At 43.1% G+C, this 24,918-nt stretch overlaps 1 protein-coding gene across 4 annotated transcripts; it reads left to right on the top strand.

Moving 5' to 3' along the window:
• The first annotated feature begins 873 nt into the window (after positions 1 to 873).
• Positions 874 to 22,837, top strand: SAP130 (Sin3A associated protein 130). 4 transcript variants are annotated; one of them, XM_081008408.1, is made up of 21 exons: positions 874 to 1,445; positions 4,006 to 4,123; positions 4,268 to 4,503; positions 5,799 to 5,957; positions 6,191 to 6,302; positions 7,416 to 7,540; positions 8,392 to 8,516; positions 8,972 to 9,122; positions 9,676 to 9,766; positions 10,438 to 10,542; positions 11,022 to 11,163; positions 12,004 to 12,122; positions 13,397 to 13,699; positions 14,375 to 14,549; positions 15,872 to 15,976; positions 17,032 to 17,390; positions 18,392 to 18,637; positions 18,959 to 19,084; positions 19,761 to 19,864; positions 20,853 to 20,966; positions 21,935 to 22,837. In XM_081008408.1, the coding sequence occupies exons 2-21, from the start codon at positions 4,012 to 4,014 to the stop codon at positions 22,091 to 22,093; spliced, it is 3,168 nt and encodes a 1,055-aa protein (XP_080864534.1). In that variant the 5' UTR covers positions 874 to 1,445; positions 4,006 to 4,011; the 3' UTR covers positions 22,094 to 22,837. The 4 variants fall into 4 exon arrangements, with proteins under 4 accessions (XP_080864534.1, XP_080864535.1, XP_080864532.1 ...); XM_081008409.1 differs by having other exon boundaries at positions 18,389 to 18,637; positions 19,764 to 19,864; XM_081008406.1 differs by having other exon boundaries at positions 875 to 1,445; positions 18,389 to 18,637.
• The last annotated feature ends 2,081 nt before the right edge of the window (positions 22,838 to 24,918 follow it).

The following is a 24,918-nucleotide window of genomic DNA, read 5'->3' as shown; positions in this document are numbered from 1 at the left end:
TTCTTGGGCTGGGGTGTTTGGAGTTTGTTTTTGTTGCAGGGGGTTGTTGCTGTTGCTTTTTTGTATCTTTATTTTCGATATTGTGATTTATGTGAAAATTGTTCAGTTTGGTTGTGTATTTTCTAATGATTTGTTGATTATGACTACTTTTGTTATGTTGTAGTTATGTATTTTTCACGTTGTAAGCCACCTTGAGCATGGCTCTAACTGCAGAAAGGCAGCATACAAAGAAAATTATGTAACGGTAAAAAAGTAAATGACCCCTGGACAGTTAAGTCCAGTCAAAGGCAACTATGGGGTGCAGTGCTCATCTCACTTTAGGCCGAGGGAGCCGGCATTTGTCCAGACAGCTTTCTGGGTCATGACGCCAGCATGACAAAACCGCTTCTGGCGCAACAGAACTTCCCTGCCCTAAGGAACCATTTACTGGGCTGAAGTTGGTTCAGTATTTATTACATTCCTCCAAGGAGCGCAAAGTGGTGTACATCTCCCCGAATTATTCCTACAGCAACTTTGTGAGGTAGAATATGGAAATTAGTTTATGGAGCTTCACCATTGAGAAGGGATCTGAACCTGCCCGCCCACCCTGGCTTTCTCTGACACTGTACTGGCATTGCAATATACTCCAGTGGGTATAAGAGTGCCACAGGCTGCACTAGGGACCCTGAAGGCCCTTCCATTGTATATGACAGCCCAGTGCTGACTGCAATAGTCCAACAGTCCACGCCTGTCCATTATATTACATGTATTACAATATTATTAATATTAGCCCCGTTCATAACCAGTGAATGAGATGCTGCTAAAATGCAGAGAACTTGTGTGTTTTAGAATAACAAGAGATCACAGCAACGGGGCAATAATAAACCTTTTAATAAGGGTCAGGCAGGTAAATGTAAGGCAGAGCGGGAGCAATGCGGCTTCGGGGCAGCTCCGCTTTTTGTTTTCTTAGCTTGGGTTCGGAAGTGGGAGCGGGAAAAGGAACTGACAGCTCCCAGGTCGGTTTCCCGCCATCTCACCAAGCAGCGGACCGTCCCGTTCTCCATCTAGAAGCCATTTACTAAAGCGCTCCGAAGAAAGCCGACCAATCCTAATCTTGGTGGGCGGAGGCAGCTAAACGCTCGTCCCGCCTCCTTTCAGGCGGCCAATCGGGGCCCTCTCGCTTCCCCCAACCTCTCGCGGCGTTATCTATGGGCGACGCTCAGTTCTCGAACTACAGCCCCCAGGAGCCTCTGCGCAAGCGCCGCCTCAGCCAATCGACGCGCCTAGCGAGGAGAAATTATCACCGCTGTGGGCAGGACTAGGCGAGACCCAATCAATCGAAAGGGGGGAGGGGATGCTTTGCTGCGGCAGCGGAAGCAACACTCCCGACTGAGCCCCCTCAGCGTCGGCGAAAGAAGCGGCTCCGGAGGCTACTCCGAGAGGCTCCGCCGCCCCCTCGGCTGCAGGTAACTCGGCGGGCGAGGGGAGGGCTCGTTCTGGGAGCGGGGCGCCCGGGAGAGGCGCCGCTCCCTCTGGCCAAGCCTCGCCGAGAGTTACTCGAGCTGGGCGCCGGAGTCCTCCTCACTCACGGCGGCTGCTTGGGGCGTTCGCGGCGGCCGCCGCAGCCTTTTTATTCTCGCTGAACATCCGGGTCCCTGGCCCTGCGCGTCTGTTTCACATAGTGATCAGGGAGGGAAGGGAGGCGGGCCCTGGCTACTCCTGATTAGCCATTACCTGTTTTCCCATTGGTAGTCAGGCGTAGCCTGTGCGGGCTTTCCCATTGGTTGGCAGGTTGTGCTGCCTTCTATGCTGGGCTGGCTCGCCATGGGGAAGTGAGGTGTTCCCATTGGCTGCCCGCAGAGGGGGGCGGGCTTCGCGCATGCTCTAGTGGGCGGAGCTTATGCCGAGAGGAGAGCTCCGCCCGAAGCGAGCGAAAGGGGAGGGGCCTCGGGAGCCGCCCCTGACCGGTGACGGGCGCTGCTCCCTTTGCCGTCTTGTGCTGCGCGCTGCGGCGTCTCCGCTGCTGAGTGTTGGCTTCTCCCGTCAAGATTCCGCACTAAACTCGGCCCGATCCGCACTGTCTCGGAAGCCAAAAGTTGGAAGCGGCGGGTTTGCGGGCGGGTGAGCCGGCCCAGCTGTTGCAAGCGGCGCTGTTATAATCGTATTGATCGTAGTGGCCCTTCCACGACCAGCGCAGTTTAGGGTCGGGGGGGTGGGGCGAGGCATTAGGCTTGTTTCCCAGAACAAGGGGGAAAGAGAGCATCCCCGAATAAGGAGCTGCTCCTGGATTCCCCTAGATCTCGCACTGTGCACGTGCAGTCATTACCCCTGATGACTTCATGTTAGCTGCGTTCTGCTGCCAAGCAGGTAATTGAGATACTGTAGGTGTTGCCTGCAATTGATGTTAAAAGAGGGAGACAAACACATGAAAGTTGAATTTACGTTTGTATTGCGGTGTCATAAAGTGGTTTTAGAGTTGATGGTGATGTAGAAGTTATGATCGTGAAGGATGTGAAGACGGATTTAGTCTTCCCTAGCTTGCTACCATCCTGGTGCAGTTTGACTTTATCTCCCATCACTCCTACTAATTGGCCATTCCAGCTGTCACTGATGGGAGCTGGAGTTCAGAACTTGTTTATGTGATTACTGTACTGATGTCAGGATCCAACGCCTAACACTCCATTATGCAGCCCGAGATTTGCTTATTCGGGAATAAGTTCTCTGTTAAGTGGGGTTTTCTCTCTGGTAAGTGTGCACAGCAGATGCTTAGCTGTTCAGTGTAGTTGTATTGTTCTGCGTAGTTGTATGCTTCCTCTGGTTTCTGCATGGCTGCTGTCAACAGAAGTATATAGTAGTTTGTGTAGAACTTTTGAGTTGTTTGGAAGCCCTCTGCCTGAGATCCTGGAAACTAGACAGTAAAGTAAACAATGCTGGTATAATTAGACCAATGGTCTGGTTTTACATTTATAGTCACTTTCAGTGTTGCTATGTAGCTTGCTCAGCTGTTGCACAGATTTAGCTGAGTCTTCCTGATTGCACTGGGGTACCTGTGTGTGACAGCTGTGTTGCTCACCATTACCTTTACTGTCATGTGTAATCTTTCAATATAGATTTACTATTTAATACCAACCTTACCTCCTTTGGAACTGCATTAGGATTTCATATTATTTTGGAAACCACAAAGTCCATATCAGGACAGAAATGTCATTGGCCTCTGCAGAGCCAGTGTTTTTACTCTTACGGAAATATTCTACGTCTGCTTACTCATAAGTAAATCTCATTCAGTTAAGCAGGGGTTCCTTCGAGGAAAGAGTATAGAGAATTATAGCAATTTACAAAGTACAAGATAATTACATCTATCATTTCTTTTTATTTAAAGCATTTCTACCCTGGTCTATAATCTTTAAACTGTATTTGTTTTGTGTGGTTGATGGTATGTTTAATTGATGTTCAGTACATGATTAAAATACTTTGATATACAGTAGGTGTCTTACACAGATGTTTGGATAGCAACTGTTACTTACCAATATTACTAATGCTAATATTGAGTCTTAATTTCATAAGTTAATTATAGCCCTGGGGTTTTTCCAGATAGTTAGTAGAGAAGTCCTAACGTCAAAATATTGAAAGGTTAATATCCTCTGTACACATTTCTGGGAGTAAGATTCATTGAACACAGTGGGACTTATTTCTGAGCAAACTTAAGTTGGCACTGTAAACACTGGATTTGTGCCAGGCCTATGTATTCCTACTTTCTTATTTGCATGTGGTGGTTGTCACTTGAACCTGTGTTACTATTTTTATATTTCAGTATATTAACGCACAAACATTTGTTTATTAAGTTATTGAACTTGGTTGAACTGTTTGTATTTTGTATTTTAACTAGATGGAGAGCTTGCATATCATTTGTCAGTAGCTACTCTGTGCAAACATACGTAACCTAACTGAATTTGCTGGGATTCCTCAGTAACAAGGGCTTCAGTAATGTGGATGTATGAATTATTTGTAATTCTGTGTGTTCCATAGGTGGAAATGAGTTCTCAGCAGTTCCCCCGTTCAGGACCCCCTCCTGCAAGTCTAGGACCAGCTCCTCCTCCGATCTCTACCAGTGGATCTACTGGATTGATAAACCCAACAACTACAGGTAAGGCAACTACAGGGTTTCTAACTAAGACTTCAGTATACTTTTTTGGAAGTAAGCTCCATAGAAATCAAAGACAGCATTCCTGTGCCTTGCCTGTTTCTAGTCCTGTTTTCTTTCTAAAATTTCATGCATTTTTCTACTTAGTGAGTGATGAACCCAGCCGAGAAATGGAAGTTGCCCCCAGAGATCATGTGGTCCCTGGTGGCTCTCTGCAGTCCCGTGAAGAGAAGCAGGAAACAGTGGTAGTCCGGCCATATCCGCAGGTGCAAATGTTGACTCAGCACCATACGGTACAACCTGGTGTGCCAGTTACAGTAGCAGCTCCTCCAGCACATTTAGCTCCAGCAGTGCCACTTTCTTTTTCTGAAGGTCTTATGAAGGTAATGAGAGCATTGCTTTTCAAGTATGGAATAGGGGTATTTAATAGCACTAATTTAATGCAATGGCAAAGTTAGCTCAGGCTAGATTTAAGTTTAAGTGCAACTTTCTCTTCATTTTAGCATGTACTTGTTTATATATTGCAACTGCCTTTGATTCCCTGGGACAGAGAAGGTTGAATACTGTTATCTGGTACTTTCTAAAAAAAATTACTGAAACCTTTACCATTGAAGGCAGTCTGACAAGGGACTGGACTAGTACATATGGATGTTCACAGTGATGGAGCAGATATGTTTTCTGTTATGCCAGAGGGGTAGGACTTGAACAAATAGGTTGAAATTACAAGGAAATGCTCCCCATTGGTACAAACTGTGCCTCAGCAGATGGTGGGCCCTGCTTGTTAGATGTTTTAAAGCAGAGACTGGTAAGCCAACAGTTATGCTATAGCAGCTAATTTTCTGCATTAGCAGGAGGTCTACGTGATGTTTTCAGGTCCTTTTCAACTTTGTGAATCTATGAAAAACTCAGTCAAAATATCCTACTGTCCATCTCTTAAACATGTCACTAAATTCTTCCTAAAAATTGCTGGGCACACTGGTCATGCCCCTGCAAGAGCATTCTAATTGTCAGCTGTGCTGGCTGGGGCTAATGGAAGTTGTGGTAGAAAACATCTGGAGGGTACCAGTTGCTGAAGGCTTCTCTTTGCCATGCATGAATAAGAACTGGAGGAGGGGGAGGAGGTTCACAGTAGTTAATTGGAAAGAGGCATCTTGTCCCTTGCATCATCTTCCCCGTACACTGAGGCTGGCAGTGAAATGATAATCATTGGTAATCTTAATCCTAAACAGTTTGGCTTAGAGAAAATACAGCCTCACAGGTTTTGAGAGTTAGTTGCATAATTTCAAACCCTAGACCTAATTTTTGTTAAGGGGGAGAGAGCAGGATTACAAAAAGTTTCAAGGAAATTGGTTGATGGGGTATGTCTGTCTGTATAATTATTTGTGTGCTAACTCCCAGTAGCTGTCTCCAAGATTAAAGCTTTTTGTACTAGTGACTTGATCTTAAGAAAGCAATATTATTGCACAAAGATTCATCTTTTCATATGATTCTCTTCTGAGGAATAATGTGTATAGAAAAATTCAAAATAATTTAATTAGACTGTGGCTACCAGTAAGTTTGTTACAGGTTTTCTTTTCCCCTCAGGGTAAGATAACTGGTGCATACTTGTGTTGTTTTTATTTGTTCTGCTGCCACAAATTTCTGCGAACCAGTAGTTGTATCTTTATGTTCTTTGCAGCCTCCCCTGAAGCCTACCATCCCTAGCCGCCCTATTGCACCAGCTCCACCCTCTCCTCTCTCCTGCCCCACCAAAGTCCCAGGGCAAGTTACTGTAACAATGGAGAGCAGCATCCCACAGGCCTCTGCTATTCCCGTAGCAACAATCAGTGGACAACAGGTAATCATTTTCTTCTTCTAAAGTAACTTTTTTGTTTGTTTAAAGTCATGGAAAGCAAATGAAGCACTGTGAACTACGGTACCCACAGCCTTGGTTTGTATCTCCTACCATAATAATTCATATCTAACCTGTACATTCAAACGGCTTAACTGTAGTGTGTAGTTGTATATGAAGCATTTCTTGTACATTACATCTAGACGATTTCCCCACACACAATCTGTTACTGTCTGCAGGGACATCCCAGCAATGTGCACCATATCATGACAACCAATGTTCAGATGTCAATAATCCGAAGTAGTGCTCCTGGACCACCATTACACATTGGAGCGTCTCACTTACCTCGAGGTACTTACATAATCATCCCAAGAAAGTATTATGTTAATAAACTTATTCTGGGCAATGTTTATACTGTGGTTAATGCATGCGTCAATACCTTGGTAGAGTAGCTATAAAGATAATGGCTGCAATCTAAAGTAACTATTTTTAGCTTCTTGGTCTTGGGAAAGTGTAGGGTATAATTAGGTTCCAGTTACAGATAGGTAGCCGTGTTGGTCTGCCATAGTCAAAATAAAAAAATCCTTCCAGTAGCACCTTTAAGACCAACTAAGTTAGTTCTTGGTATGAGCTTTCGTGTGCAAGCACACTTCTTCAGGTATCTGAAGAAGTGTGCTTGCACACGAAAGCTCATACCAAGAACTAACTTAGTTGGTCTTAAAGGTGCTACTGGAAGGATTTTTTTATTTTGGTATAATTAGGGTTGCAGTAGAATATGGTGTGCTGATCCTTTTTTTTAAAAAAAGCAACACCCCACATATGTTTTAGGACAGGGATAGCCAATGTGGTGCCCTTCAGACATTGTTGACTACAAATCTCATCATCCATAGCCAGCAAGGCCAACAGTTCAACCAGTGGGCAGGGTTGATGAGAGTTGTAGTCCAGCAACATTTGGAGGACACCATGTTGGCTGCCCCTTGTTTTCGATATGCTGTGGATCACATGCCGTCTACATTCTGGGCAAATCCACCATCTCTAACTGCAGTTAACATTCATACCGGTGTCAACTGCAGTTCAGATGAACCAGATTCTTTATATACCAGGGTTAACAAATTGGCTTCAAGTCCTGTTCAAGAGATTAGGCGCAATTCAATATCCCTGTAAAATAATCTGCAGTTTAAGCCAGCGGGAGCAACTTCACGCATCTGAAGGGAGGAGGGAGCGTACAGCTCCACAGCCTATTCTCTCATTGGTTTATGCAGCTGAGGGATATTGCAGCTACACAACCCTGGTTGATGTTACCACTTTTTCTTTCTTTTACGCTAATTGCTTTGTTTAGCTAGCACTACTAATTGCACTCTTAATTCTTTGTGTCATGTATAAAGAGTTGTGGCCGCTCTTAAACTTTTATGAAAAGTGGACTGTCTTAGGGATTGTCTCAGTTTTACATGGGGTTTTCCTCAGGTGCGGCAGCTGCTGCTGTGATGTCCAGTTCTAAAGTGACAACTGTCCTGAGGCCAGCTTCACAGTTGCCAAACGCAGCAACAGCTCAACCAGCAGTTCAGCACATCATTCATCAACCTATCCAGGCAGGTGACAATTGTGCAGTATGATTGTTGTTGTTGCTTTCAGATTCTTTTGGGCTTTTCTTAAGCGGGAAACCACTTACATAGTTAAATGAACTGCGAAATCTGACAACTGGTTCTTGTGTCTTTAGAAGACATCTGAAGGCAGCCCTGTTTCGGGAAGCTTTTAATGTTTGATGTATTATAGTATTTTAATATTCTTTTGGAAGCCGCCCAGAGTGGCCGGGGAAGCCCAGCCAGATGGGCGGGGTATAAATAATAAATTATTATTATTATTATTATTATTATTATTATTATTATTGTGACTCAAATTCTTCAGCATTGCAGGCCAAGATTTAAAGAACCTGTAAAGGGAGCAAACTAATAATATTATCCAAAGAGTGAACTTCAGATTAACTCCCCCAGTTAAGAGCTTTCCATTTTGTTTGAAGCCCTGTTGTTAATGGTTGGTTGGCTTTTAGCTCCATTTGTGTGCAGTGGTGGCTGACACACGTGGGGCTGCATTGCTTTCCTGACTTCCCAGTGCTGCACTTTGCTGCCAGTTACCAAGGAGGATAAGCAAGGCAGCAGGGAGCTCAGTGTGATGCAAGCACAGTTGTGGAGCTTACCATGCCAAGCTCTGTTTATATGTAAAATAGTTCCTAGTTTGTAAGGTTGCTTTACAAAAATGATCTACATATTGCTAAGGGAGAAAAATGTGTCTGGCAATCAAATTATCTGACCCTTAGGAGACTCAGAGGTCCATTTTTACAAAGTTTTGCTATGTGTAATTTCTTTACATTTAGGCAGTGAATAATTCTTTAAAATTATTGGTTGAAATCCCTAATGTAATACTTTTTCCTTACCTACCACAGTCCCGGCCTCCTGTGACAACTTCAAGTACCATCCCTCCTGCTGTAGTAGCAACAGTGTCGGCCACGAGGGCCCAATCACCCGTTATTACAACAACGACAACACATGCCACAGAAGCTACCCTCAGGTAACCACTACACCCATTAACAGTACAATCATAGATACGTTTATTTGGAAGTAAGTCACTCTGTGCTCAGTGGAGCTTACTCCCTAGTAAATATGTCTTGGGATTGCTTTCTTAAATAAAAAAAGGTACATTCGGTTATTTAACTGAGGACCACTTTACACAATATGGCCATCTAATGGGAGCTGCTTCAAACGGCCTCCCTAGGCAGCTGCTCCATGAAAGGAGCCATTCTGTGTGCAACATCTTGCTATGCAGCTAAACACCCTTTCACATGGTGGCCATATAATTTGAAACAGCATTGATTGAACTGTCCAGAAGAAATGCTGTTGGTGCATTAATTCATGTAATGCACAATGAAGAAGCCATTCTAAGCTCCATTGTGGTGTCTCTTCATAAAATGAGTCGACGGACTGTTAAGTGCTTTCAGAAAAAGAACCTTAGATTGTCTTTTCCAGCCGGCCAACATTGTCAATTCAGCAGCACCCACCTTCTGCACCTATCAGTATTCAGCGCCCTGCACAGCCACGGGATACAGCAACCAGAATTACCTTGCCGTCCCATCCAGCCATAGGAACACAGAAACAGCAGCTTCACACCATGGCTCAGGTAAATATTATAAACACGATCAGCGCAGTTTCTTCCATGTTGTTGTCTGACTTTTACCATATGGTTTTATAAGATAGTTGAATGAGGTTTCATGACATGGCATGAAACATATTGTTGGCCTGGACAGCGGGAGGGAAACTTCCAACCCACAATCCTCCATTCCTAAGTCTGGAGCTTCTTTCCTTTCGGGAACACAGTCTGCCTCCTTGCTTTCTTTAATCTGCCAAGCAAGTCTAGCCTTCCTTTCCTCTTCTAGGTTGCTGCTTTTCTACTTGGTGTTTGATATACCTAGCATCTTTCTTTTGCTCAGTCCTCTGGTGCTGCTGTAAGAGGCTTAAAAAGCCCTGTTGGTTCATGGCATCCTGCTGTGCTGTGGCTGATAGTCTAGCTAGCTTGTGGACTCTCGTGAGCTGGTCACTTAGACCAACAATGGGAGCCCATCTACTCCAGCTCCTCTGTAAAGCATCAGATCGGGGGAAGTGCCATCTCTGTTCCAAGATTCCGAAATATGCCAATCATGGTTTCTTGACAGACAACTTTTTCCCCCCTGCAGAAAACAATATTTAGTACTGGTGCTCCAGTGGCAGCAGCAACTGTGGCCCCTATTTTAGCAACCAATACCATTCCTTCGGCAACTACAGCTGGTGAGTATCTACAGCTCAGCATTTTTTATGCACAAATACAAAAACCAGTTATTAGGGTTGAAGTATCCTGCTAAAGGACACGGGTGGCGCTGTGGTCTAAACCACAGAGCCTAGGGCTTGCCAATCAGAAGGTTGGTGGTTCGAATCCCCGCGACGGGGTGAGCTCCCATTGTTCGGTCCCAGCTTTCTGCCCACCTAGCAGTTCGAAAGCATGTCAAGTGCAAGTAGATAAATAGGTACCGCTCCGGTTCACCAGAAGCGGCTTAGTCATGCTGGCCACATGACCCGGAAGCTGTCTGCAGACAAACGCCGGCTCCCTTGGCCTATAGAGCGAGATGTGCGCCACAACCCCAGAGTTGTCCGCGACTGGACCTAATGGTCAGGAGTACCTTTACCTTTATCTTGCTAAAAAAAAGCCCTTTATTTCTCATAATTATTGGGTGGCACAATAAAATTAGTGTATGATTTTAAGATGTGATTTTGGAGGCTAGGCACACATGGAGAACACTACCCCAGTTACTGCAGAAGCAGGCTAGGGGTCTAACTGTTCTACAAGGAGCAACAGAAATTTCCCAGCTTAGAAGTTTCCATATATTTGTGATATACATTTTCTGTCAAAGGCACAGACTCTGAAGAATGTTTAATTGTGTGTGCACCTTTCTTCCTTTCAGGTTCTGTATCCCACACCCAAGCACCAACAAGTACAATTGTCACAGTGACTATGCCCTCACACTCCTCCCATGCAACGGCTGTGACCACCTCAAACATCCCCGTCGGTAAGAGCATTAGTTCTGAGCTTCATTGTCCTTTGATCTATCATTTTATTTTCTGCTGGGGACAGAATGGACTAGGTACATCAGGGGTGAGGAAACTTCTTTGCTTCCCACAGGGTAACTTTGACAGGTGTCTGGTCCCACCTACCTGTTGAAACCCCTTGTGTGGGGTTTCCAAGCTTGAGAACTACAGCACAATGGGTCTTGTCAGCCCTGTGCTTTGCAACCCTCCCTGCGCTGCTCCTTTCCACCCGTCTTGTTAAAGGTGAAAAGTAGCCACACTGGGTGGCTTCCAACAGTAGTGCTGGGTAGGAGAAGCAGCTTCTCCTGCTTGAGCAAGCCATGCTCCTGCTACCCATCAGTGGAATGGAGGTTGGGAGTGCATCTTGCTCCAGCAAAGGAACAATCAGTATCTGTTTCCTAGTATGAATCTACTACAGTTTACTTTGTGAATAACTGGGATGTCTTTTTTCACTGTACAGCTAAAGTAGTCCCACAGCAAATTACGCACACTTCCCCTCGCATCCAGTCTGATTACACTGCAGAGAGGAGTAATCTCATTCCTATATCTGGGCACCGGGCATCTCCAAACCCAGTTGCCATGGAAGCTAGAAATGATAACAGGTAACTGAATGAATTTACTCACATAGGATAGGTACTTAATCATCTTGGTTATATTGCATGTATGTTATACATGAGGACATCTGCAAAAATATAATGAAATGTGTTTTGATCTCTCAGTTAACTTAAGTATCCAAAGCTAATCCTATGCGCACACATATCTGAGAGTAAGCCCAATTGAACTTGGTGAGATTAGTTTCTGAATAGATGTGCATAGGATTGCGCCAGCTAAGGCTTTGCATATTTCTGATGAAAGAAGGGCTTGTGATTTTGGATTGATTTGAACCAATCTGGCTGAAAAGGCATCTAGGTAACCAAGCCACAATTTCTGCTTCCAGTTCTGTGAGTTATGGACAGTGCGCTTCAAATTCTACAGTTTGTTTAAAAGGGTGTGGATTCAGGGAATTGTCAGGTTCCCGAGGAGCAAATAATGCTGCATGTCAAATTCAACTCCTGCATTTCAGGGCAGCTGTACATGAAGGGAAAGGAGCTGCATTGTTAGGAAGTGGAAATAGTGTCAGGTGTATACATGTTATACAAACAGACTACATAGTGACATGAAGTACGTGCAAATGTAGAAATCCTTTCACTTCACTTCTTCTGTTTACTCTTTATTGAATTATACTGTTCAACATTGTCAGGGTATAGAAAGAGGGTTTGAATTTGGAAGCTTTTTGGGGTATCCTTCCAAGTAGGTAAATGTGATAGCCCACAAAGAAGCTAGCAAACTAGAACAGTCGATTGCATTGCAACAAAGGTTAATTAACAATCACTGCTACAGTTCATTTGAAGGCTACGATTATACTGTTGTGTCTAACATTTAATTTATCTTCATTCCTCTAGACAGTCAGTACCTGTTCAATTCCAGTACTTCTTACCAACATATCCACCTCCTTACCCTTTGGCTGCCCACACTTATACACCAATTACCAGCTCTGTATCCACTATACGCCAATATCCTGGTAAGGAATCTCAAAGTTTGATTTACAGAAGAGTTTTAGAGCAGCTACATAAATGAGCTTTCTGCATAAACTTTTCTTTTTTAAGTTCAAAGTGGGGTTCCAAAGTACTTTGGGAAACAAGCAAAGGTTATCTGGCAAATTTAATATTTAAATAATTTTTAAAAAACCCTCTCTGCAAAGCTTGCTCAAGTCAAGATAATGATGAAGCAGATCAACAAAGGATGTTAGTTATTTTGCTAAAAACTTCTGGCTTCGCAGTGGGTTTTCCTTTCCCTCTCCTCTTCCCTGTGCCCTCCTCAAATCTGCTCAGGAGAACTGGGGGAATCCCCAGAAAATACAGGGGGGTGCACAGGGGGCCGAGGAGGAGAGGAAATTCCATTGCACAGCTAGAGCTCTTTGTGCCAACAGAACTACTTTGGTGGCTACCACATACAGTCTTTTTTGACCCCCAAATATAGTGACTGCCAAGGGGAATTTTTAATCTAAATGATTTGGGGAATTCTGCAGTTTTTAAGTTTTGGTGATTTGCTGTTCTGAAAAATTGGTATTTTGTAATTACTCTCAAATTGACTTGTTTGTTTCTTGTGATTTGTATTACAATGGCTACTGCTACAAACAATAACAAAAATCCTCCTGACAGTCCTCTTCCACCCTTCTCTTGGATGTCCTGTTGTTTTTGGAAACAGGGGTTTGCTGTTAAATCTAAACTGGCAAATTGTGGTTTGTGCAAGCTCTCCAAACCAGGACTGACAATGGGAAATAACTTCTAATAGCTTGGCAATTGAGGTGAAAGTTTAACTGGCAAGTCTCTGCTTTGTGTTCTCAGCCATTGTATTACATGAGCTCCATGTTTACAGCGTTCAGCTGCTCTATTCCAAACTATTGGAATATCCAGTAATAACCTCTTCTAAATTACTTCAGCTAATCAGAAAACTTGTTATAGCTAGACCCTAGCTGTGAATGGGCCATATGTTTTCTTTGGAGTATTGGAATAGATCTTTTTCTTTGCATATATAACCTCAGCAGCGCTCATGAGGATTATTATAATTCAGCTTTAGCATTATGAAGCCAGTGTTGCTGCTGTATAAACGTAATGCTGGAAGGGCTGGCTTATGAATCTTATTTAATCTGTTGGCATCTTCAGCAGGACCACAGATGTGTGCATAAACTACAAGTATTTAAATACAAAATCTAACAATGCTGCTTGGCAACACAAGATAATAAATTGGCTGTTTTGTGTGGAAGTAATTAAGTCTATTGTTTGGTATTTCCAGTTTCAGCTCAGGCGCCAAATTCTGCCATAGCAGCTCAGACTGGAGTAGGAGTGGCCTCCACAGTTCATCTTAATCCCATGCAGCTGATGACAGTGGATGCATCTCACGCCCGTCATATTCAGGGCATCCAGTCTGCGCCAATTGGTGCACAGGGTATACAACCAGCACCCATCAGTGCACAAGGAATACAGTCTGCGCCAATTGGAACCCAAGGGCTACATCCTGCTGCCCCAATTGGCACACAGGGTCTTCAGACTGCACCAATGGGTGCTCAACAACCACAAACTGAAACCAAGACATCAGGTAACTAGCCAAGAATGCTTGTGTTGCGAGCAAAATTGTCCATAACTATTCCCCTTGGGGTTTGCTTTTTAATTAATCATGTAATTATTGCTGCAATACTACTATGAACACCTACTTAGAAGTTTTGTTGAGCTTGGTGGGGTTTATGATTAAAAATGCATAGGTTTGGGCTGTCACTAACATGGACAACTGCCATTTCTGTTTCTGACTCAAACACACTGCTAGAGTCACTTAAACATTTTATTTTGTTTACCAGTATCTGCTGTTCCCTATCTCCTAGCAAAAATATATGATCAAGTTTGTGGGTGGTTTTCTTAAGCTATGGCTAATTAGAGTTTTAATCCTGTGTATACATTTTTGAGAGAGCCCCACTGAACACCTTGAGTTAACGTTTGTATACTGAGCAGCAGATAGTTTTAAAACACTAAGCCTGATATCCAATTTTGGTTATACTCTTAGTAGAGCAATGTAAAAAGATTGACTTAAGTCTATTGAGTTCAGTGGTTCTGCTCCTGAGTATGATTTGGATGGCTGTCTCCTTAAATTTGGCATTTGTTGAGCAAGCATAGAATGGAACAACATTCCCACTTCTTATTTTAAGAGAAACAGCTTCTGGTTAAATTTCTCTCGCTTTTGTCTACTACCTCCCTATAACCTTTTTGTTCCTTCCATCAGTGGTCTTGGCAGATGGAGCCACTATTATGGCCAATCCAATCAGCAATACATTCAACACTGCTCCAGCTTCAACTACAGTGGTACAAACCCATAGTCAGAATGCCAGTTCTAGTACACCAGCCCAGGGTTCATCCCCTCGCCCAAGCATTCTCCGGAAGAAACCTACTACAGATGGGTGAGTAAAATTGCAGTTGCTTTGATAATGTGCAATCTGCTTGCCACTGTACATGAAATAGTGTCGTATCTAATAAAACCATCCTGTTGGTGCAAGGATTTGTGCCTGCGCAACGGGATTTCCTCTCCCTCCACCCCCCCCATGTCTTCTGTGGATTCTCCAGTCCTCTGTAGGAGATTTGGGCCAGGTGTGCAGGGGTGGGAGAGGGAGAAGTCTCATTGCACAGATGAAAGTCCTTGCACCGACAGTACAATATTGTTGGATACAACCTTGTAGCATTCTGTTCATCAGTCATCTTACGTATGCTGAGCATTATGACAGAACCAATAAAACATGTGAGAACTCATGGAATATGTATTTATTAGTGAAGACTTATACCCTGTCTTACCTCCAGTACGTAGCTCAAAGCAGCTTACAAAAACAGAGATGTGTGTATTTTTTTAAAAAATCAAAACTAAAAACAGAGTAACTGATCAGTGAAATAGAAGAGTAAAAACACTTCACACAGGGACCAGGCAGTTTTTTAAAACTTGCCACTGTAGGGGGCAACTGTATTTCTTCAGGAAGTAATTTTCATAGTCTGGAGTCAACGGTGCAGGGAGCACTACAGAAAATGCCTTGTCTCATGTCAGCGGCCTCCTAGCATTTTATGGGAGTGGGACCATAAGCAGGGCCTCAGTGCTGACTTCAAGGCACAAGTTGGACAGCATAGGGAGAGCTGTTCTTTTAGATAACTAAGTACCAGGTCGTTCAGGGCTTTATATGCTAATAGCAGATCTTTGAATCAGGCCCAGTAACTCACAATCAGCCAGTGCAGAACTTTAGAAATTAGTGTTACATGACCCAGGCTGTCCAGCAGCATTCTGCACCAGCTGTGGTTTCGTAACCACCTACAAGGAAAGAGCTCTGTCACCTGTGTTTGGTCAAACCCGCTTTACATCTTAAGTAATCTATGCTCTAGCCATCTTCCGACATGTTTCATTGCCCAAAGCCTCTTGGGAAACCAGGACTGGAGAGGGCCCCTAGGTGCAATTGTGTCAGTGGCCTATATCATCTTGCTTTTCCACAGCAAGACTAGGGTCTTGACAGGAGAGGCAGCTGTTCTGTTTGGAAAATTTCCCTGAGAATTCAGGAATCTTTTGGATTCCATTAATCTGCTGGAGCGAACATTTCTAATCACCCCCCCCCCCCCAGCTGGAGCCTATATAGGATAAATACAGCAGAAGAGAATAATAGTGCACCACTTTTAAATTAAGCACCCTTGGCAACTATTGTAATAGTTTTGCTTTTCAGAAACGACTGTATTCATGGCTATTTTGCAGGTTGGCGGTTAGGAAAAGCCTCATCCCTCCGCAGCCATCTGAGGTATCTGGCGCTCGAGTGGAAAGCTCAATGAGGAGTGCATCTGGATCACCAAGACCAGCTGGGTAAGATCTCATAATAAAAAGATATGTAAAGCATTCAAAGTACTGTAATTCTAACTTGGCAAAAAGGTGAAAGAGATGCTGGCTGTTCTTACCCATTGCAAAATAATAAGCTCCGTGGAGACAGCTGATGCATACTTACTTCTTGGTAAATGGGAGTTCAGTGAAATATTCAGTGATGATCACTGAGCTGTGCAAGCAGATTAGGACTTGGGGGACATAAAACAGGGAGCTATTTTAAGAGTATTGAATTACTTTTTCTCAGATCACTACAATATGCACATATTGGCCATGTTCACATATAAGCCTATGCAAAGCCATAGTTAGGCAAGATAGTCTTGCCAATGAGCCATATGATGCTGCCTACAGTTTTAGCATCCCTTGTTTTTCTCTCCCCTTCTTTGAGTGGGAAAACAAACCACAGAGCAGGCAGCTTAGTGGATCAGACAAAAATGTGTTGTCCAAAATGGGGTCCAGTGTACTGGGGATCATCTGTTAAAATGTATTCTTAGCTTGATGGTTTTTAGCATGTAAATTTGACTGGCTTACTGTCAAATTCTGTCCAAACCAGCACTCCTGGTTCCTTTCTGCATTTGAAAAAACATGACCAGGAAGCCAATGTTCTTGGTTTCCTGAATGTGATTTCTTTGGGAGAAACAAATCAAAGGTTCTGATTCAAGCATAATGCTAAAACCTATTTCATTTCAGACCTCATTTTTTGATATAGCACTGGAACCCTAAGCTTGTTGCTTTCTGATGTTTTTACATGGTATTGTCAAGATTCTGAAGAAAAGGCATTAAACTTGGTGACTGTATTTCACCATTTCTGGTGGGCTTGTACTACTTAGATTCTGAAAGCCCAGACTTCCATCTACTTATGTGATGTCACCATATTGTAAGATATGTTTCTAGAAAACTGGAAAGACAAAAAAAAAACCAGAACAAAATTAATCTTTCAGAGGCTCTGCATTTCTATACAGTTGTGGTAGTAGGATCTTGAATAAGTGAAACTGCTAACTTTTTCCTTTTTTTGTTTTGTTTTGTTTTGTTTCATCTAGTGCCAAGCCAAAACCAGAAATCCATGTGTCTATGGCCACTCCAGTGACTGTATCTGTGGAGGCAGTATCCATTCAGAGCAATGAACAACCTCCAATTGCAGTCCCCACTTCCCAGCAGCCACCAGCTGCCATTCCAACCATCATCACAGCAGCTAGTCCACCTTCGCAGCCCACAGCTGCCCTGTCAACCATTCCAGGAACTGTTCCTGCTGCTGCACCGACTTCAACCACAATTGTGGCAGCTCCTCCACCTCCACCAGCCATGGGTGGCGTCCTCTCTACAGTATTGGGCCCCGTTGTACCAGAGATAAAAATAAAAGAGGAAGTGGAACCCATGGATATAATGCGGCCAGTCTCAGGTAGATTTCTGCTTAAGCAATTACAAATGAGATGCTCAAAGTAGGTACAAAAGCTCCACAGCAGATAATAATTAGAAAGATTGTTAGCAGCTTCATTTTAAATTATATTTTGTTTGATTTTAGTAATGAGGGTCAGAGTTTATTAAGAGCAGGGCCACAGCTAGCATGTCACTGAAAGCTACAAGAGTTGCATAGTTAAAATGGCAGGTAGAACTAAAAGAATACAGTGGTACCTCTGGTTATGAACTTAATTTGTTCCGGAGGTCCATTCTTAAGCTGAAACCATTCTTATCCTGAGGCGCACTTTCACTAATGGGGTTCCTGCTATGTGATTTCCGTTAGCATCCTGGGGCAAAGTTTGCAACCAGGAGCAGCTACTTTGTAACCAGAAGCGTTTGTAACCAGAAGTACCACTGTACACTTGCTATTAAAGTTTGTGGAGAGATCAAGCATTAGTGCTTAATTCTGCTCTGTAGTAAACACTAAGAGAACAGTTATGCAGCCTTATAGTCTCTGTTCAAGGCTTTCACTCTTAAATTCAATTTGTTAAGGAATTTCCTGAAAGTTACTTTTGCCGTAGTAGTTTGCATGTCAAACACAAACTGCCAATCGATTGCACTAAAGGTGCCTCCCAGCTTTATTGGGAACTGAAGGAGCCCAAACGCTGTCATAGTAACCATAATCCCAGAAAAAAAGAGATCAGGGAGGATTGAAACAAAAGACTTTGTTTGCTTAGCTCTGCTCACTCCTATTCATGACGTAAGGCCAAACCATTCAAAAGAAAATCAGGGGGAAAGTATATATAAAAGCTCTAAGAACCTTGAGAGGAGGGATTCTAGAAAAACATAATGTTCTCCTCTTACAAAGGCACTGCACTGGCAGTTAGCATCTGGTCTCTAGCCTTGCAGTCTTTGGAAGACAAGGGTGTTGGCTCTAAAGCTGCCTTTGTTTTACCTGTCAGTCTCTTAAAACTTGTCCCTTCCTGTCTTCTCTTTCAGCAGTTCCTCCACTGACTACAAATACTGTCTCCCCATCTCTTACACTGCTGGCCAACAACCTTTCAGTGCCCTCAAGTGACTTGCCACCTGGTGCCTCTCCAAGGAAAAAACCACGAAAGCAGCAGCACATAATCTCTACAGAGGAAGGGGATATGATGGAGACTAATAGCACTGATGATGAGAAATCCACTACCAAAAGCTTGCTGGTAAAAGCAGAGAAGCGCAAGTCACCTCCAAAAGAATATATAGGTGAATGGAAATAAATAAATTAAATAATTGGTTGGTTGGTCGTCGTCTTCTCCAAGTAATACCCATCCACCCAAAATGTAAGATTGCCACTAGAAAAGGAATTTGAGCTAAAAATGATCAACTTTGGGTCCGTCTGTCCCCCACAAAGATCAGTTTTTCATGGCAGATTATTATTGGGGTGGGGGGGGGAGAGCTGTTGGAGCTGAATTAATCTCTAATTCAAAGTATGCCGGCCCTATCGTGGGATCACATTTTCTTTCCTAGCTCAAAACGCAAGCACCTTAAAAGAGGCTTTAGTTATTTTTCTCAATCTTGCTTTAGATGAAGAAGGTGTGAGGTATGTGCCTGTACGTCCTCGGCCACCCATAACACTGCTTCGCCACTATCGCAACCCATGGAAAGCTGCCTACCATCACTTTCAGCGGTATAGTGATGTCAGAGTGAAAGGTATGTCTTTCTGTCATTACATTTTGCATGAGTCGGTGAACAGATGTGTTACAATATTAGACAGGTGTCTACTTGCAAACATTTAACCTCTGATATAGGATGTGCAGCGAATTGCCTAGAAAGATATCCACCATCTAAAGCCACTGTAATATTTGTACTGCAGAGGTAGTGCTAATACATATCAGTTTTCCTATTGTTACTGAGGTTTAGTTATACATAAGGTAATCGAGAACCTCAGCTGACAGGAAATAGTCCCCGTATAGTTGCTTGCTCTCTGTGTGTCTGACTAGCAAAATGAATTATGCAAGAAAAGTGGGTGCAAGGAGACTTGCTTACTTTGCATTATGTATTTATTGAATTTGACTTTTGGGTTTCTACATATATAGTCCCTGGCTATTAGACAAACTAAGTTTACCAACACTCGAATACAAAGATTCAAAGCAAGCCCCACTCCACCCCTGTTCAGATCACAAAATTTGGCTGTTGCATTATTGCACATCTGACCCTGGATCCCTGTTCCTGCATTCTACCAACATCTGTGGTCAGGTTTCACATACCAGGTACACAAATGACTGCTGCAGTAAACTTAGTATTTTTGTAGCTCAAGGAATAAGGTACATTTCACCTTTTAAAAACTCATTATTTGCTTGTGTCTCATATTTGACTCTTGTTCTAGAAGAGAAGAAGGCTATGCTGCAAGAGATCGCTAATCAGAAAGGTGTATCCTGCCGTGCGCAGGGGTGGAAGGTCCACCTTTGCGCAGCACAGCTATTACAGCTGGTAAGTGGGGGAAATGGGGTAGTTTCATATAAAATGAGGAAGAGATTCCTCCAAGAAAAGCCTTAGCCCAGGAAGCTTTCTGAAAGGTGATACAAAACTATATAGATATAGATATAGATATAGATATAGATATAGATATAGATACACACACACACACACACACACACATATATACACACACACACACACACACACACACACACACACACACACATATCATTTATATTATTTTTAAAAATTACCACCAGATTGATAAGACTATTGGAATTGGATTCCCTTCAAGATTGAGGGATATGTTGTAGGTTGCAGTTGAGTACATGTATATCAGGTATGAATGGAGGGCTTGATTCAGGCGTAAGAACTGATGCATTTTATACAGATGCTCAAAACTGGCAAATCCCTCTGGTGCACAAATCTGAAGAAGTGTCTGGGATTGTGCTGCTGACTGGAGGAGGCAGCACTGTTCCACATTCCTGGATGCTTCTGTTTCAGGTTGGGGTGATGTAGGTGCTTTGTATTCTAGCACCAAGCTCCCAAGGCCATGAGGAGTACTATGGAAATGTGACATTACATTGTGTATGTAATTTAGGAGTGCTGGGGCTACTGATCGCATGTGAAACTAGGTTTTGATCTAAGTATAAGAGATGATGGTAAGAGGACTAGAACCTCAAAGGATATATTTCACAGGCATTGGATGACAGTTACTTGTATATAATAGGGAGTTACTGTTTCCCTATTTCCTCATTCTGAAGTAGGACAGCCCTGCTTCATTTTGAAGCATATTTCAGAGAGCATCCTACTGCAGTTGCAATAAAGATGACATTGTAACCTTAAGAAGAGGAACACTGTTCTGTCAGCAGTGAAAAATAGTACTGAATCTTTTGAAAGCAGTTATATGAGCAGATGGAATTTTTATAGCTTATGTAGCCCTTGATATGAAACAGTGAGAAAATATTAGGTATTTTTGCCAAATTCTAATATTTTATAGACCAACCTGGAGCACGATGTGTATGAACGACTCACCTCCCTGCAAGAAGGGATCATTCCCAAGAAAAAGGCAGCAACTGATGATGATTTGCATCGAATAAATGAACTGATACAGGTAAAGGCTTATTGTTCACTCCTTCAGTTTGGTGATTTGCAACTGATATTTTTTCTTAATTTAAATGGTGGGACATGTTTTTTAAACGTGAAACAAAGAACTGTTAAAAGAGGGAAGTAGAAAATGAAGCAGACTAAACAAACCACACAGTATTTTAGTATAGCCACTCCAAATATTAAAAACAACCACACATATGGTTATTTTAAAAAATGAATAATTTGGGATGTATTTAAACACTACAACAAATAGAAAATAGATATTCACAGGTTCCATGGTTCCGTGTATCATTCATAGCCTGAGCATAATATATAATTTCTAAAAGTGAGGGGACACAGACACGGGGGGGGGGGGAGACAGAGAGAAGAAGAAGAAGAACTAGTCCATTAGTCACAGAAACCTCCATCCTCTTTGTGGCAGCCATAAGGAAGATACCCATTTTTAATTAACTGCAGTTTATTATTCCATTCAAATTCTAAATTATGATTAATATTAATTATGGTTAGGGAAACAAGCCAACTTAATCAACCATGGTTTGAAATTGGCTTGTTTCCCTAAACCATAATTAAAAATAACTGTTGATCCAGGTTTGGACATGACTCTCCTCCTTGCTGCTATGCAAGAAGTGGAAAGGGGAGTAGGAGAGCGCACAAGCTTCATCCAAGCAGCACTAAGTTTAGCATTGCGTCCAAATGAGGTTGCTTTCGCCTTGAAAGTTCACCATTATTACTATGTGTCTTGAAATGCAAATGTCTTACATAATACATTTGATGTAGAGAGTCTAATTTCCCAGATTATTATTAGCAGAAAGTGGAAACATACTTGTTCATCTGTTCCTAAACGGCTGTTTCATTTGTTTTAAAATTCTTTAGGTCATGTACTCTCTGACATTTCAATGTGGTTGTTTAAAGATTACATGTGTGCCTAGGAGGCATTCAGCTGTTTAATATCGGTCCTGTGTTGTGTTTCAGGGGAATATGCAGAGATGTAAGCTCGTAATGGATCAAATAAATGAAGCTCGAGAATCCATGCTAAAGGTCTTGGATCACAAAGAGCGTGTTCTGAAGCTTCTCAATAAGAATGGAACTGTCAAGAAAGTTTCGAAATTGAAGAGAAAAGAAAAAGTCTAGAGCCAGAGGTATAAAGACTCTGGAAACAAAGGTTGTACAGAACAGTGTTAAGGCTCTTTTAATTGGGGGTTTGTTTTAGAGAGCTACATCTGAGTAAGAAGGACGATGGATGGATACGTTGGAGCCCAATGACCTTAAGGGATGATTATTGATCTATCAAAGAAACAAAGATTTTTCTCAGGCTTGTCCCTGTTTAAACTCTTCACAGTCACATTTTGTTTAGCCCTCTTGATGTGCCAGTGCCTATTAATTGGAACCATTGATGCAAACGTGATAGACAGTCCTCGCCCTTCCATCCTACAGTTTTAGAGATAACTTCACAGGTTTGTACAATGGATTCTGCAGCAGACCTCAAGAACCATCTGTCTTGAAACTGTTTGGAGATGACACTACTTCCACGTAGCCAACTCAGTTTTTTGCTCCTTAAGATCTTGCAGTGGCTAGAGCAGCCTTCATAAACCCAGTGCCACTTGCACTGGTGGTTCTGCTACATTTAGAATCTTAAGTGGTTCTGAAGTCTCTAGCTGTCTATTTTTTAAAAAATACATTTCAAAGTGATTTGTAGTGTTGTGGAGTGTGTGCGTGTGCCCATGTTGGTGCTCTGGGATATTGTTTTCAAAGTACTCTCATACAGCACAGTACTTCCTGTAGCTGGTGTGATGCTCTTCATTGTGTTACATACAATTTGTGCTATATGACATCCTGGAAACATGAATAAAGGATTTGGAGGATTTTGTATAATAACAGGTGCATCTAATTTTGTGCTACAGATCCCAGCAAAGAAAAGCCAGATAAGAACTATAGGGAAGTAGCTGCTTTTGTTCAGGACATTTAAAAAGAACAGATGGTAATATGGACAACAATTACACTTTTAGCAATCTAGGTTAAACATATTTTCATCTACATTTGCTATTTCTGTAATAAGCTGCTATCAGTTCTCTTAGTACCATATATCCATATAGGATATAACAATGGCAAAATCCAGCACGTACAAATTCCATTCAGTGGAAGGGGCCACTACCAGCCAAAAGAAAACAACTGCAGTGGGAGGAGTGCAAAGGCACACACATCCATAGCAATCCCACTTGGAGCAGCCAGTCTAGATGCAGCTCCGAGCAGGTACAATATCACCCACCATGCACACTGCTGGCCAGGCACCCAATAGAGCACCCACCCATACTAAGGCAGAATGAGATGAGCTACCATTAGCAAAAGCCAGTGGGTCAGAGCAAGCCTGCTAGTGCAAAGATAAGGCAGGCCAGGGGGAGGTTCACTCAAGTGTAGATTGCCCCTTGACTACAAGCTCCTCAAATTCTTCAATTTCCCTTGAAGCCCATATCCAAATAGTAGCAGCGGGGGCAAGGGGATGTTTCTGGAGATCAGGACAGTGGTGCTCCAAAATCTGGGGGAAGGGGCCTGGCTAGGCAGTCAGTGGGAGGGTAGCCACAACAGTTGATGGACCCTGGAGGAGTAGCATGCCTGTATAAAGAAAGGCAACTTATACCAGGGATGGTTCACAAGCTCATTGCACTGGAGCATTGCCAAGCACACCTTTTTTACACCTTTCCAGGAGTGCTGAGCAAAGCCACCTCCAGGGTTCGATGACTTTGGGGGAGGGGATCTGCAGCTGGTCAGCCTCTTAGGCACTGCCAACTCCTTTCTCTGCTTCTCTTAACATGGCACCACCATGTCCATTTCCAACCTATCGGGTCTGCTCCATACTAATGGTATCAAGAATGTCCTCCTGGACTTGCATTACCCAGTAATAGGGCATTTCCAATGGAATGTGGCATGAGTAGTCAGTCCACCCTGTGTCCCATGAGGCTGCACTGCCAGGCTTCTGTGAGGTAGAGCGTGCAAAATTAGATATGTGTTCTATGAAACTGTTGGCTTCTGTCTACGCTATCTACATGATGGTGATATGCAATACCCAGTGTCCATCTCATGAATGCCACAATGCCAGAAAATGTTCCTAACTTCTAGATTCTTAGTTTCTAACCAGCTACATCTGCTGGAGGACCACAGGGGGCTTTTGGGTAGATGTGTGAGATGGATTAACACATAGCAACATCCAGACACGAGAGGCCATTGATAACCCTTTTACTTCCCCAGGCACACAGCTGAATACCCATGGGTACTCAGTGAAGCCCTTTATTCAAATAGTCATTGGGGACACTGAAGATGTGATTCCATGGCCTGCATCACATGGTAGGGCAATGTGACCCACTCTCCTGAGAAGGTATCCAAAGTTGTGATGGCCCGTGCTATTCTCTATATTGTCATGCACAAAAGGCTATCCAAGGGCAAGGATAGTGCTGGGCTGCCACACCTCACTGTGGAAGGAGCAGACATGGTTGACAAGAGTGAGTTGCATAGGGTTGCAAACTTCATGCTGCTGTTACTTGGGACCACATAGGTAATTCATTTAGAGACAATCCACTTGACTTGTGCAGCCCTTGGCATGCTTTCCTTTCTCCCCCCATGCCCACATTATCCAGATTTTAATAACAGATTTTGCAATTACTTGCATTTCTTTCTAACAGACATATTCCATCAGCAGTGTGGGGTGGTAACCAAGTTAAGTATCCCCAGAGTTCAGGATGATTACTACCAAAATGCAAGTGCGTAAGGCCTGCAGCTCCTTCCAACCTAGCAGTTCGAAAGCACGTCAAGTGCAAATAGATAAATAGGTACCGCTCTGGTAGGAAGGTAATCGGCGATTCCATGCGCTGCTCTGGTTCACCAGAAGCGGCTTAGTCATGCTGGCCACATGGCCCGGACAAACGTCAGCTCCCTCGGCCTATAGAGCGAGATGAGCGCTGCAA

The sequence above is a fragment of the Podarcis pityusensis genome (assembly GCF_964106645.2).
Source record: "Podarcis pityusensis genome assembly, chromosome: 5".
Classification (NCBI taxonomy): Eukaryota; Metazoa; Chordata; class Lepidosauria; order Squamata; family Lacertidae; genus Podarcis; species Podarcis pityusensis.
Note: the sequence above shows the minus strand (reverse complement) of the source record. Positions and strands in the feature narration are given on the sequence as shown.